At 39.5% G+C, this 16,357-nt stretch overlaps 1 protein-coding gene across 2 annotated transcripts in view; it reads right to left on the bottom strand.

Moving 5' to 3' along the window:
* Nucleotides 1–15,930, bottom strand: part of gabrb2b (gamma-aminobutyric acid type A receptor subunit beta2b) — a gene marked incomplete at both ends in the record, with an annotated part of 65,396 nt that extends 49,466 nt beyond the window's left edge. The window contains 3 exons of one of the 2 annotated variants that reach the window (XM_079214167.1): nucleotides 14,864–14,931; nucleotides 15,598–15,695; nucleotides 15,851–15,930. In XM_079214167.1, coding sequence (XP_079070293.1) covers nucleotides 14,864–14,931; nucleotides 15,598–15,695; nucleotides 15,851–15,930 — 246 coding nt within the window. Of the gene's footprint in view, nucleotides 1–14,863; nucleotides 14,932–15,597; nucleotides 15,696–15,850 lie in introns of those variants that run through there. The other variant, XM_079214168.1, reaches the window with a different exon arrangement.
* Nucleotides 15,931–16,357: the final 427 nt, after the last annotated feature.

Raw genomic sequence — 16,357 nt, forward strand, 5'->3', positions numbered from 1 at the left:
TGAGCTGAAATGAAGCAATCTCACTCTACTCACACTTTATGGGATATCATACTGAGTGTGTCAGTCTGAACATGTTACCTTGATTAACAATCTAAAAATAGGTCCCACACAATGAGTGTTGTTCCTTCAACATAACACAGAATAGTTGCTTTCACACTCAAAGCAGGAGTGGTAGAATGTTTGAATTTGCTGTAAACAATGTGCCTTGAAGTTTATGAAAAAGCGATCATTCATTTTAACTCCTCAATACTGTCTCAAATATTGCTATCGTTGAAAAGTCGACTCCTTGTTGACTTCCTCATCCTTGACTCTGTCTTCATTCCTCTGTCCCTGACCATCAATGATCTCTCTATATCACATGTCCTTTCTATTAAACTAATTAATACAATAATTCAGCTTCGATAAATGTAGTTTTTTTTGTTTTTCTCCAATGACACACCGACAGTGACAAAAAGACATACTGCATCATCATTGGTGATATATGGGCACAGCAAACTGTAAGTGTCTGAGATAATGTACCAGTTTTAATACATAAATAACCACCTGGACATGAGCCATATCAGCTCTATAACTGAAAAATACTCCAGTCAGCACTTGTCAAAGCCAAACAGTTGTCAGGTAATATGTAACAATGATCAACAATGTACACAATGCTGTTTACATACTGTAGACTTTGGTTTAAGTCATTTAGGCTGTGTTTTTGTTCAGCTCCTCTTGTCACTGTACATTTATGAAGCAGATGATGCAGACTTGTTTCACTTAAGCCCCTAATTATGGGACCCTGGGTGTTCTACAGATCATATGACCTTGATATGAATACCAGACCCTATTGTGCTTGATCTCTAACGAATCTGCATCTCCTTGCCTTTAAAAAAAAAATAACTTTACTTATTTTTAGCATAAATATGATCAAGAGTCTGAGCAAGATTCCCCAAAATTGACTCCTCGATTGTTCCCCGAATTTTTTTTAAATTGTATTGTTCGTTGCCTTCCCATCAAGTAATAATGCACATCTTTAGAAAGATTAAGACCTAAAACATCTAAATGCAATAATAATCACAATAAACAAAAGCATTGACATGTTAGGAAGCATATATAGTCCAAAACCCGTGTTTTTCGGTTCAGAATTGGAAAATGACCTACTTTGACCTGAATCTTGCTTGCACCATAACATACTTGGTATGTAAATTACCGTCTCCTTCCACATGTGTCATCTGACGCGCTTTCAGACGAGTCTGAGAACCAATGGCTAGATGTTTGTCACATTCTTTACTTCTTCATTTGTTGACTACTTGACGCTGAAGAAAAAATATCAACATATAAGAGGGTGACCATAATATTGCTGTATGAAAAATGTTATGGTCGCTCCCTCATATATATATATATATATATATATATATATATATATATATATATATATATATATATATATATATATTATATAAAAGGGTGCGACCATAACACATAATGTCACACATAATGTCAGGCCACTCTTGCCACCACACTTGTGTTATAATATATATATATATATATATATATATATATATATATATATATATATATATATATATATATACAGTATATCACAAGTGTGGTGGCAAGAGTGGCCCGTGCAGGGCACAAGCGACAACTCTCAGAGAGCGAAACGTAACCAAGTGCTTTTATTGCCTAAACCTAACCAACTAGTTTTGTTGTTTAATTAAGCCTACATTGAAAGTTTATTTAAGATACTATCGGCATATAAAGAGCAGACACTTTTCGTGTCCTGTGAACTCTGAAGTAACGAGCGGAGCACTTTGCACTGGGCCATTGAACAAGAGTTGGAAGTGAGAATGTGTTGCATTGTGTTCACCGCAACAATTTTGCAAAAAAAAATGGTCGGTCAGCCGATAAAAACACTTTGATTCCTAACTCTGTCTAATCCCCCTGCAGAAGTGCCCCGTTCTTATCTCCCTGTCAAACAGGCCAATAGAATGCATGAGTGAGAGAGACCAGACAGTGAGGAACAGAGGAACGAGGGAACGTAGCAGAAGAGAGTAACGTCAGCCTGACACAGGACAGGCGTGGGAATTATTGCCCCGCACTGAGCGGATCACACAGTGACAATATGCTGTCAATTCCCTAAATTATGCCAACCAAAATAGATGACACTCCATTTTAACAGTCAGATACAGCTGCATCTCTGATGGCTAAACATCCACCCTATCATTCACTGTCACAGGCAACAGTGAATCAGATGCCTAACTAGCGAGCTTGTTTAACCTGGGGGAATTAATTACACACCTTCCTTCGCCTGACATTTAGAGCTGCCTTATTAATTGTACAATAAGCAGTGTCTGTAACATTAATAATGACTTATTAATCAGCTACTTTATGACTGTGTGTGTGCCGTGATTGGTGTATGCCACTTTATTTCTAAATGTTAAATGTTGCATATGCTCAAAAGATATCCAAATATGTGTTGTATGACAAGACTCATAAAAGCAGTAATATGGTCATGATCCTAAACAAAGGCATACAACATGTCTTGCCATACACAACGTTTTGCTGCAGGGTTCTTGGGATATTTAATGGAATCAGCTTTAAAAGGTAGACTTTGTTTGCAGAAGAGATCTGAAATTATTTTTGTTTGTCATACAACTAAGGGGTGAGCAAACACGCTATCAAAGATACATTTTTAGTAATATCATATTTTTTTTGTACTCGTAGTCATTCTCCATTGTGTCTATACGTTTCCTTTTACAGGAAAGAACCCACATGGCTGCTAAATTAAGCCACTCTGACGGTTACCCATGTTAGGTGCGTTAGCATGCTAACTGTTAATTAGCACTAACTACAAAGTTCAGCTGAGACTGATGGGAATGTTATCAATTTGATTGTAAACCATGATGATGTTGTATAGATGCATAACGAGAAGATCATCAACGTTCAGTCATTTTTGGCAATCAATTCAATAGCTGTGGAGATATTTCACTCGTAGCCAAAGTCTGAGGTAAAATAGTGTTACAAGGTTGCACACTCTGCTGTAAGACAGAGAAAAGGTACATTTAATTAAAGAGTATTCACCAAATCAAAATACCAAACTGTGGGCATCTGCAGAAACCTGTTGCACAGACTGCTGATGAGATTTAAAGAGATATTTGCAGTGAGTACAGCCATAATGGCTGCCTAACGATTCAGTCACGATTTTCACCGACATCTTTGTACACTCAGTTTATGAGATTTTGACTGCAGAAAAACCTGAGGTAATCTTGTCAGGCCCACAGCTGCTGTGTCTGCCTCTCCTCCCTCTTCTGCCTTTAGTTTCTCCTCACTATTTCCTCTTTTCCGAATTCTTCTAACCTCCTCCAGTTGCACCTTTTGCTCTTGAGTTTCCCTGGTCCTGCTCGACCTGCTCACCCAGTCGCACCTCATCTGTACTTAGCTCGAGTATAGAGGGGACACTGAGCCTAGTGATCCTGTGCCAGACTGTCTATGTTGTCTTCTTGCTTTGCTGTTTTCCCTGTCTGTTCCTGTTAAATATATGGCCATCTGCCTGCCTTTTGATTGACTGCCTAACACCGTCAGTATTTTGGATTTGCTTGCTCTATATGATTGACTTGGTTTTTAACAGCCTGTCTATTGACCAACAAAATACATAACTACCTCCAGCTTAATTGTATGTTGATTATTGCACTGTATTTGTGTCAGGATCATTTTGTTACTACTTTGGTATTACTTTTTTGCTTTAGAAAGAGTGTGAATGCTAACCTATTGGTACATCTTGGCGTATCACTATACGTATGGCAATGATTACCGTATATCTTAAATAAACCACATATGCCCCCAAAAATGGTGGCAGAATTCTTCATCAGGAGCTCTTCCTCACATCCTCGTACTCCCATGAAATGATACCAAAGCCACTGATTTGACATAGCAAAAAAAACCTGCAAAGCCTGGCCTTACAAGAGCCTATAAGTCCATTTGACAAGTTTATAACACAACTCAACCATAAATATTACCATAAACCATAACTATGACTATAAGGACTCAAACGTCACTCAAGAGAGCTCCCCAAGTTATGAAAATATCAATTCTGATATCCCTAACAATATTCCACACGGCATTGCTTGGTATGTATGGGTGTATCTGCTTGAGCAGAGGCTGTCTGTGTTGGAACCAGAGGCGTTCAACGTCCAGGATGAAAGCTAGGGCATTTTGGCTTTCAGCCGACCTAAACCTACGGTCCACGTAATGTGCACTAAATGAATTACTAAAAATATTTAACTTCACTTAATCAAAGTCAAACTTTTCAGAGATACTGTTAACCCATAGTGCTATTTTATAAAAAGCGAGGATATGCATAATTAAAAAGAGGAAATACATCCTGGACGTTTGGCTGGGACTTTACTGAGGCTAAACAAGTTAAATCGTAGTCAATATAAATATATTTTTTGACTTTCTTTTTTTTTACAGGACTAAGTAATTTCCAATAACAGCATGGGCACTGTAGTTGTAGGCAAAAACTACTCAAACCCAAGAAACAAGTGCAATTGATGGTGGCTATTTGTGTGTATTGTGACTAGTTGTGTGTTAATACAAATGTGTGCGCCAGTAGTGTTTGTGGGATCTACTCAAAACTGCATTTCTGAAGTTGATTGTAATGAAAGCATATGTACCGAGTGGCTAATTTGATGTTTTAAATAGTTTTTGAACAACAGTGGAGGTCTTCAACTCAGTGGAATAAGCCAGAGTTAATGCACACACACACACACACACACACACACACTCACACACACACACACACACACACACACACACACACACACACACACACACACACGTATAGCTCCAGGATATTAACTTTAGATAATATTACCAACATACAGCTTTCAGTCAATTCCCTTCACATAGTGTTGCTTTTCATAATAACACTTAACTGTACAAACTGTGTCTGACTCATGGGTTGAAACTTCATTCTTACATAACATCTCATATTTGTATATTCACATTTTTTAAATGTTGACCTCACATCCAAGTCACTGGGAAATTGATTAGATGCTGTGAAGTACGCGGAACAAAATGGCAAGTCTTCTGGCTGTGCCCGCCAGCATTCCAGTGGCGGAGTCAGTTGCTACCACTACTCTAATGTGTGATGTATAGTTGCTCTCATATGACAGCAAAGCTATAAAATGTTACTTTGTTGATTCTTTCACATATATTTATCCTGGTTTTCTTCTGCTTGTTCTTTATCCTCCATATGAAGTGAAACATCATCTTCTGTCGTTATTTTATCATCATGATCACCACCATCCGCACAGCAACACATCCGCCAGCTCATTCATACCCTCATTTACATTGAGGTAATTGGTTCTGCTGATGGGGTAACCACCTGCCCATATGTCATGTATTCACTTGTGACATAAAAAATCCTCTTTTCAGTCTGCAAACAACCCACTTAATGTATGTACTTTTTCTGCATTCAAGTGGCACACAGTGTAATCTAAATGGATTACCAAAACTCTCTAGAGCTAGACACATGTATCTAAACCTACCAGCATGAATAATGCAAGTTGGGGAATGGGTTGTTTCAGCGCTCCACTCACACAATTCATCCACTCCTCCTTCGCTGCCTCCAACATCCCCTGTGACTTTCCTCTGCACGAACACGTTGTACATATTTTCAGTATTCGTATGCAAGCTCAATGTATACAGCTCCTGTGTAAGCTTCATGTTTTGCTCTTTCTTTCTTTGCTGAATCTGTGGATAAATGTAGCAGGTTGTTGACAGTCTCTTCGGATGGGAAAAAAAGGAGTGAGGTAGAAAAGACGTGGCCAAATGAAAAGGGTTGTAAAATGTAAACTGAAAATGACACAGTAGGTTGGTTGTGAATATGTTGGCAACGAAAGGAAGCCTCACATCAATGCCTAATAAATAAAGGCCTAAAATAGACAGCTAAACAAATAAACGTTCCCTAAAATACTATTGGTATGAGTGAATATAATCCACCATCACCTAGATAATTGGTATCAGACCTGAGATTTGTCCAGCTGACCTACTGCATTGGTCATATCTGTGCATTGGGCAGTGAAGAGATAAACCCCAACAGCCCCCAAAAATGGGGGCTAAATTATTCATCAGGAGCTCTTCCTCACTCTCCAAGTCCTCGTACTCCCATGAAGCGATACCAAAGCCACTGATGTGACATAGCAAAACAAACTGCAAAGTCAGGCCTTACTAGAGCATATCAGTTTGTCTATGTTGTCTTCTTGCCTTGCTGTTCTGTTTTCCCTGTCTGTTCCTGTTCCTGAGTTGCACCTTTTGCTCTTGAGTTTCCCTGGTCCTGCTCGACCTGCTCACCCAGTCGCACCTCATCTGTACTTAGCTCGAGTATAGAGGGGACACTGAGCCTAGTTATCCTGTGCCAGACTGTCTATGTTGTCTTCTTGCTTTGCTGTTTTCCCTGTCTGTTCCTGTTAAATATATGGCCATCTGCCTGCCTTTTGATTGACTGCCTAACACCGTCAGTATTTTGGATTTGCTTGCTCTATATGATTGACTTGGTTTTTAACAGCCTGTCTATTGACCAACAAAATACATAATTACCTCCAGCTTAATTGTATGTTGATTATTGCACTGTATTTGTGTCAGGATCATTTTGTTACTACTTCGGTATCACTTTTTTGCTTTAGAAAGAGTGTGAATGATAACCTATTGGTATGTCTTGGCGTATCACTATGCGTATGGCAATGATTACGTCTGTCTTAAATAAACCACAGGTGCCCCCAAAAATAGTGGCAAAATTCTTCATCAGAAGCTCTTCCTCACGCTCCAAGTCCTCGTACTCCCATGAAATGATACCAAAGCCACTGATGTGACATAGCAAAGAAAACTGCAAAGCCTGGCCTTACAAGAGCATACAAGTCCATTTTACATGTTTATAACACAATTCAACCATAAATATTAACATACACCATAAATATGACTATAAGGACTTGAGAGATAGAGCTCCCCAAGTTATGGAAAAATCAATTTTCATATCCCTAGCTTGATGCCACACATAATTAGCTCACTTTTCTGGAAAGCTTACGACCTACAGAATCCGCCAATTGCCAAATCCACTGTCAGACAAAGCCTCAGCAAGATACCGACCACATTCAGCACCAGCCAACAAACTTAAATATGACTTACTTATGGATGAAACAATATCCCACACGGCCTTGCTTGGTATGTATGGGTGCATCTGCTTGAGCAGAGGCTGTCTGTGTTGGAACCAGAGGCGTTCAAGGTCCAGGATGACAGCTAGGGCATTTTGGCTTTCAGCAGATCTAAACCTACGGTACACGAAATGTGCACTAAATGAATTACTAAAAATATTCAACTTCACTTATTCAAACTCAAACTTTGCAGAAATACTGTTAACCCATAGTACTATTTTATAAGAAGTGGTGATATGCATAATTAAAAAGAGGAAATACATCCTGGAGGTTTTTTATTTTTCAGAATTATTTTTTTTATTTCCTGTGTTCAATCATCAACCAATAAACCAGCAACACATATACTGCTACATTAACCTCTTAATTAGTTTTAAGTGTTTTCTGTATATTATATCTTTTGAAATTATTCAAATAGCCCTTGTGGTTGAAGAGAGATTCTGTATTCAGTATGGGTATGCAAACCATTCGGAATTTTTGAGAAAAATTGCTGGGGCTTAAGTGGGGTTAAACGAGTTGAGGGAATCGCATTGGGAGCATTTGATTAATTTACAACATTGACAAACAAATTACGCATCTTCACTTCCTGCCACTTTAAAAAGTGAAGCCACGATATCCCTGATACAGGCGCTGCTATATTGAGCTTTTTGCATCATTCAATATGTGTGATAGCACTACGAAATCTGTTTGGCTGGAAATATCTTTATATATTCATGATCATGATCAAATTTTTAATTTTAGTTAAGGTTCCATACACATCCTGATTCTCTGGCTCCATGTCAACGCAGCTGCCATTCCCTTTTTATCGCATCAAATTAACAAATTAGAACCAAACTTGTCACAAAAATGAACATACATCAGCATTAACTACCTACAATTACAGAAACCATCTTTGAGATGGGGGCAGGCTTGATGACCTATACAGCAGCCAGCCACCAAGAGGCAATTAAGATATTTGGCTTCACTTTTGGGGACCTGCCATGTTGCCTATGAGTCTATGATTTACATTAACAAAAAACAAGTTGGGTTACTTCCTTAACTTGCCAAAATCATACTGTATGATATCTAGTTAGATTGGGCCAGGATTCAGTAATATCCTTTTAAATATAATTTTTAGTCTTGAGAAAAGCCTGTTGTGTGATCGTGATAGTTTATAGATTTTCTATTTTTAAAGACCATGATGCTTTGTAAAATATATGTAATGAAAATAATTATTAAAAAGTCTTAATGATAATGAAAATATTGTTGTTTTTTATTTCAATCATATATTATACAACTGGAGAATGGAAGAAAAATGCAAAATAAATATTATTTTGCTCAAACATATACTCTTGAGTGTGGGTATATTCTCTTCTTACCAAAAGAAGAAATATCAAAGAAGAAAACTTAGTTGAATATCAGAATCATCTTGAAAACTGCGTAAGTGGGTTTTAAAAAGAGATTTCTTCCCAGGAACAGTCTGGGAATGAGGCCCATTTTTATTGTGTAACTCCTGCTGTTGTAGTAGCATCAGAGTCAGTACAGTGATAACAACATTGACAGTGATAACATGAAGAATGTGGTTAACATGATATCTAATCTTGAAACATTTGTTTTAATTTGGTAATGTTCTTAACGTATACATTGTCTATTGCTTTCTTCTCCCTAATATACAGTTATTACATATGCATGAAGTCCCTTATTTTGTGCACTGCACCATAAGTCAACAGTATGCATTTTAAATCCTATTCAAGCTGTTTTATAATGAAATTATCTTGGTGCTAGAGTAAGGAGATGAGTCAGACCGATGTATCATCCATCCTGAGCAATGAAAAAAAATCAATACTGTTATCATTAGAGCCCAGGCTTTCTTCATACATTATGTTCTCTCCACCTCTCCCCATTGCAGCACCAAATCAAATCCTTACTGAACCCTGGTTGAGTTTGTCTCTGCTCGGTCTGTTACGTAATTCAAACAGCTACTTTCCTGGAGGCTACGTTAACATACCACTTCGTGAGGAGGCATCACTGGAGAACAGTGAGGGATTAGAATTTGAGAATGTGTTTATGACAGACCGAAAGAGAGTGTACATTTTCACTAGAGACATTGAAAGTGTACAAGTATACCCATGTTTACCCTATATGGTAGCAGGCCGAATATAGACTGTGAATAAGAAAGGAGACACCGAAAGCAATGCTTCAAAGGACTTTTGTCACTAAAACGTTTCATGGAGCAGTTTTGAGTACTGTAATTACCCTTCGATGGGTGTGATTAATCGTTGCACATTTACAAAGTAAACTATTGGCTGGTTTTGGGTTGACAATAGTTTTTTGGATTACAATAATATCCTAAACAGTACTCATCAAATATGTGCTTTATCACCCAGAATTACTTCTGGGGGCTGAGACCAATCCCTAGTCGCTCATTAACTTGTTCCCAGTTTTGAATATAACGTGGAGATGGTTTGACTAGTTTGATAGTGTATTTTACAATAGCGCAAAAATCTAGAGTATTTATTTCTCTCCACAATTGGAATGCGTTTCAGTCTGAATCTTCACACATTGCGTCTTATTAGTTACTATGCAACCAGGAGTTTGGAGATAATTTGAGTTCTGACAAAGAATACTCCGATCAACCCTTGTGCATAATTGTGGTGAAACCCGGCCAGAGAAAAAGTGTGCGTGCAGTGACAAAAGAGACTCTGTATCCTTTCAAAGAAGTTAAATTACATTGCATTCATAATCTTCAAAGATTAATGATATCACCCATCTCTTAATTTCTATCATTAACATTACAATTAGCTGATTAGGGTAAAGTGTTCCTCACCATTGCCATTATAAACTGGTTGAATTTACATCTCTGCCATGAAAAAATGTAAATCATGTTGCCTTACTATTTTGGCTGATGACTCCTGGCCATGAATTTGAGTCTGCCCACATCAGCAATAGACAATTGAAGGCTGCTTTAAAATAGATCTTGACACAAGATGCAGACTTCATATAATTGTTGAAGCTCTCAGATATGCAGATGAGATATCATGCAATACCTTATAAGTACTTCCCAATCTCCCTTGTCTTTTTTTTATCAAAGAGCCTAGCAATTATCTCTTGCCTTTTCGTGACATCAATTATGATGTAACCATTTGTATAATATGAAGTATAGATCTAGCTTTCAGGGCTATCCTTATGAATTTATAGCAAACATCCTATCAGAGACATCTGCTGAGAGGTGGAAATAACTCGGTACAAAAATGGCAGAGCTCTGAAATTCATAATCCTTCTCCAACAATCAATAAGCTCCTTTTGACCTTTGTGTGGATCCATAATGATATTTCTGCCTGTTGGAAGAGGATAAGAACTTTAGTTCATCCTCAGACAGGAGTATTTGTTCCCCTGTGAAAACCGTTGGCTTAGGATTCAAGTGCTCAAGGAGCTCAACCAAAAGCAAATATTGAGACTTAAATGGCAGTAGTGGAAGAAAGTGCAAAAGGAGATTGCTGGAAAGATAGACAAAGAAATAAATCAGCCAATTCCTATATATGCCTCCTGTTCTCCCTTCTTCTTTTGACCAGTGCATGAATTAAGGCTCGCCAAGCCACTTACTTGCCTTGAGTTGAATGTCTAACATGACATTGGTATTCAGTGTGTCTCCCTATCTGTATGTCCACCTCTGAGTCATGCAGAATGAACCCTCAGCAGCACTCAGAACATGACCTTCTCTCCAACACCAGCACCGCTTCTGGCTCTCCACATGGTAACTTGGTAATGTCAGAGCACTCTCTCTCTCTCTCCTATCTATCTCTGTCTCTCTCTGTCACATGAATACAGAGGTGAAAAATTTGACTCCTAGGTCTTAAACAATCAAATCGTATCGCTTTTTTCCCTCGAAGGCTTGGGACTGTGGCCCCGACACCCAGAAACAAGTGACCTTTTATGGGTTTGTAATGAACACTAGCCACAGCATCCATTGCATGTCTGGCTCCAGGCCCAAGTGACATGTAATGTAGTTTTCTACATAGTATATGACTCAGTTAGGCTATTGGTGCACAGTCTTAACCTTAGCATATATAAACAGTCACCAGTCGCTACCTTATTCTAGAGGCTTGTCTTTAACCCTTTGGGGGCGGGGCCCGCTTCGAAGCAGCGGCAGACGTTTACGTTTTTAATACAATTATATCTTAGCAATAATACGTCACAGAGATATGGTTTCAAATCTGCCGGATATGGTTTCCACTTCCACGTCTGAGCATCTAAACATGGACGTGTCTTACGACGCATGCAAAGCTTCAGTGTGAGTTAGAAGATGCCAAGCAAAGAGTCCTGAGCAAAGCTATATTGGAGGGGATGGACCGTGTTCCGTGTCTACGACTGAACGCTGCATAATCAACTGTTGTCCCTATCACCGTTAACTTTCTTACAGTGAACTTAGTAAGCCTAGTAGCGTTGGCTCTCCATTAATCGTTACAACAGTAGTGTTTATGTCACGTTAGGTGCTGCTAAAAACAGCGCGAGCTAACGGGGGCTAACGAGAGCTCACGAGAGCGTACGGAGATAGCTGACTATCACCGTTAACTTTATTTCAGTGAACTCATACTGACTTGTATTAATGTATTTTACAGAGTGGATTCAGAGCTGCGAGGGTCCAGAGGACAACATGCAGCATCGTCTCCCAGTCCGTCTGCCTGCCAACACATCACCATAGCAGGCCTCAAAGCCAGCCACAGCTCATCATCCCCACCATATAATAATAATTTGGTTTTTGACATTTATTTGCATGTGTCTACCATTGTATTCATATATTCCACCGCTTTTGTGAACCGAAGACCTTTGGTAAACCAATTCCCATCACCAAAACCGATATACCACATGAGTTAAGTTATGTTTTCACAACAAATATGAAAACTTTCCAAAATCAAGTTTCAATTTTTCAGCTTTAGTCATATTTTCTCTTTACACTTGTGCCTTGGGACAATGGTGCCTCATTATAAAGATAGCTGAGATTGGACTGTATGTTTTGATATACAACACATGTATGTATCATAGGCAAGTGACTTTAAAAAGGGAAATTTAAAAATGATGTAAAATCGAGAAAATGACCCCAGACCCCAGAGTGTTAAAAGAGAAAAAATATAATGGGGTATGGTGGAAAATGCTGTGCAACATGCTTGAATCCAGGTTGTGCATTTGAACCTCAGAACTGCTTATGTGACAATAAGTGGAGGGGACTTCATGTCCTCTGGGGGACTCACGCTTGAAGGCTTGCATACTTAGTTTGGTGACTCATCTAAAGTGAGTTAGAGGCCTGTGTTGTTCCTAAATGGGCTTCTGCTCTGTGACATGTGTAACAATGTGCTAAAACAGATGGTTTAAGACAAATCTCTTTGCAGTTCCTTATTTTATTAGCCCCCCTGGAAAAAAATCAACTGTTTTCTCACTAGTTCAGATCTCTGCTTTCAATGCGAGGCATTCAACAGGGAGCAGTGGTGGGTGATATAACAATGTATTGTTAATACACACCAAAGCATGGGTGTCCTGCTCTGCCATAATGGCTAATAGAACACTGCTGGATATACCCCTCTGTGACATCTCTCCATTTTCCTCTACCCTGTTTCTCATCTGCCCTCTAGATAAAGAACACAGGATGGTTCCATCCCCACACCAAAATAAGTGGCAGACAAAGAGCCAGATGGGGGAGAGCAAATGGAAGAAAGGAAAGTGCTTCTACACCAGCTGCAATCCTGAAAAGTGGTTACATTTATAGGAAGGGGAGCAGATCAAAGATGCCGAAACCATTACGCACACATGTGGCCTCTTCTTTTCATGAGACTCCAATGGGTCAGGTGGTAATGACTCCCCTTTCACATTAGAGGGTGTTTAGTGGGCCAAAGCTGACAAAGGAATGGGATGATCAAAGAAGCTGTGCGGCGTTGGCTTTGTGTGTTTGGATGGCGAGTGGGATTTATTTTTGTTTGGCCCTGTGTGTGGGTGTGTGTGGATATAAGCCCCGGCCATGACGCACTTCTTCGTAGGAGTAATGAACCTGGGATATACTTTCCTTTTTTTCCGGAAAGTTGTAACCGAGAGAAGATGATAGCAGTTCAGAGAATAGTAAACAAAGCACAAACAACTTTGAAGTTTCCTGTTATTGGACATGTACTCCTATAAATCATAAACATGGAACATCATGGCTATACAAATACTGCTTGTGCCCTGTTTTCTCACTCTGCTTGGATTTATATTTGCTCTACGCTATTTTACAAGAACAAATACCCCAAATATCAACATTTGCTTATTTCCGAAACAATTAAGCAGCCTTTTGACATAACTAAATCACTTCCTTCCTTTCTGCTGAGACAAGCTTTATATAAATTGAGTGAAAAGTCTTGTAGATACAAATAGCATCTTACATAATCCTTAAGTATTTGATTCCTGGAAGTGCATCCCATGTGCACACTTTTGACATGCATACTGTACTTGCATCATTCACACGCACACATGTGCATGAACACAACATCTCTCCAGCTCTTGCATCGGTTACACAGAACATGCCTTTAATTAAGGATTCAAGGCCAATTTGGAGGGCTCATGCATTGTGTATGCATGTGCATGTATGTGCCTATGGTTGTGCAGGTCTTCTGGGTAAATACATGGAAATAGACCTGGCATCATCTGTCATCTGTTTTCTCATCTCGACACATCAACATAGTCCACAGGAGCACAGAGATAACAACATGAGCAACAGCCTTTGGGTGCTGCTGCCAAAAATATTCCAGTGCGTAACCGTTCCCTGAGATTACAACATGACTCATATCACAGCTTGCAACACCTAAATAACTGAAACAGTAGGAGGCATCTGTGCAAGATGTAAAGAAGTTGCAAATTAAAACAGTAGAGGTCAACGAAAGAGACAATGTTACAAAAGAAAAAAAGATGACAGTGGACACATCAAAATTTTGCATATTTTCACATATATATATTTAAAAATTATCTCTGTAAACTGTATCATACGTGTCAGGGTTGACCTTCCATGAAGAAAATAATGCAACATTGAGTTTATCTCTAAACTGAGGTGCAGTTCCAGCATCTCATCACTAGGAGGTGCACTTGTATGAAGCAAAACTTAATCTCCACTTCTTATATCCACAGCTCTCAAGTTATTCCACTGTCACTATTTTCTAGTTCAGCGTTTTAAACCAGCCATAACAGACACTCTAAAACATTTCTCATGGAGCAACATAAATGTCAGTGTGAAATATCCCCAGAGTTAAGACTTGGGCTAATACGTTAATGTCCCCAATAGGAAAGTGGTGATTGGATTTTACTTTTATTTCCCAAAATCATTTGTTTCGTGAAGTTAGTGATGCTTAGGCTTTTTGCCTGCTCAGTAAATTCGGCAACAATTAGCTCACAAGACCTAAAAGAAAGTAATAATCTATGTCAACCAATTTCAATACCCTAGACGGGTTGAATTCATGTCCTCAACCCTCAAACAAAACGACCAAATGCCCACAAATTGAAGAGAGTGTTTGGGGAAAAAGACACTTTACACAGGCCTGCATTTAGAGGGGGTTTCCCCGGTGGTTTGGGAGGGTATTCCCCATGAAGGTTTATGCTTAGAAGGGAATGACTAGTCCAGAATGTTCTCCCATTGTCAAAGTAGGTGTTGATGTTGATGTTGATGGCCTACTTACCATATTGACTTCTGATACCATGTCTATGCTGGCTATGTCTATGTTCATTCCCACTCCAACCGGAGGACCTAGAATAGGTCAAAACAACAGTCAGCAAGAGAGACACTGTACATCAGGTGCAGCCTGCATGATTGACTGACACATTTTATGAGAGACGGTTGATAACGTGTGCGTGATGAAAACACACATTAACACAATATAGCTGTTGTCAGCCGGATAATAGTTTGCAGTGTTCATTTTGGGTGGATTAGACGCGCTGAGCGCCAGTGGGAGTGCTGGTAATTCCCCGAAAAGTTGTTGACATTAAATCATCTCGCCCTAAACACGTTTCCGTCAGAGTGAACACCTGAATTGGAACATGAACATAAACACGCAGCTTTTTTGTTTTAGATTCCAATAGGCGAACACTGGGAGTTGACAGACACCCCCCACCGACCCCTCTGTAGTGTCTTTTTCATTAAAATAAATAAGATGGAGTATGTTATCGTCCACCTTCATCCCCACATCACTCATATGTTGTCTCATCAGGTCGCTACTCTGGGTTGTTTTGGCACATTTTGCCTCGACTGTATCGTAACATGCCTTATACTGTGGCAGAATCTGATAAGACATGTTTCTTTTACTTTCCGAAATTACAATTATCATTTGAGGTACCGGAGATTAAACACTGTACTATTATACGGGCTGACAAGGCGAAAACTCGATCAGAGTTGGTGATGATACGATTCATTTACCTCCGAAATCTGGCCTCAATCGTATATCATAACCTTTCAACAGTCTATCCACCGTTTCTTTAACCAAAGACATATTGCTAGGATCATTGACACCGGCACTATGGAAGAGAAAAGAGAGAAAAAGGTGCACAGAAAATTTAAATACGAGACATTCTTGGACCATAAAGTGCCAAGTATTTTCCATGCCGTCTGTAACACAGTCACACTTAAAAAAAAAAAAACGACTGGAGCATCCTCCGAACCTCTCACTTACCTCTGGGCGCACACCACGTTCGCTACGAGGAAGAACCAGACGCAAAAACACCTCATTCTTCTTATTCTGAAAACTGCCATGTTTATGTTATGTCTATTTTTCTTTTAGTGAAGACAGACGAGGTCCAACTTATTCTTCCCAGTGCAGTAATTCCAATGCCGGGCGCATGCGTATTCCCGACCACAACATCAAGAAGCAGCGCTGCTGCTGGTGATGGTAGTGGCAGATGTAGTACCCAGGCACGGAGGAAATTTAAAGGAGAACCATGACTACAAGTTATTCAGTGGTGCATGGGGATCGCCCTGGTTTCTATACACCCTCGTGTGACTGTTTTAGAAACGGTGACAGTGACGGGGAAGTTGTCGGTTCAAATCCAATGGGGGCGAGGAGGAAAAATGTGGGTGGAGTTGTGTTTCGCCGTTCGCTCTTTAGACACCCGTCAGCCAACTCATCTAGTTGTCCCTGAGCAAGGCACTTAACCCCGCTGCTCCAGCAGAGCTGCTCGGG

This window comes from Taurulus bubalis (assembly GCF_910589615.1).
Source record: "Taurulus bubalis genome assembly, chromosome: 2".
Classification (NCBI taxonomy): Eukaryota; Metazoa; Chordata; class Actinopteri; order Perciformes; family Cottidae; genus Taurulus; species Taurulus bubalis.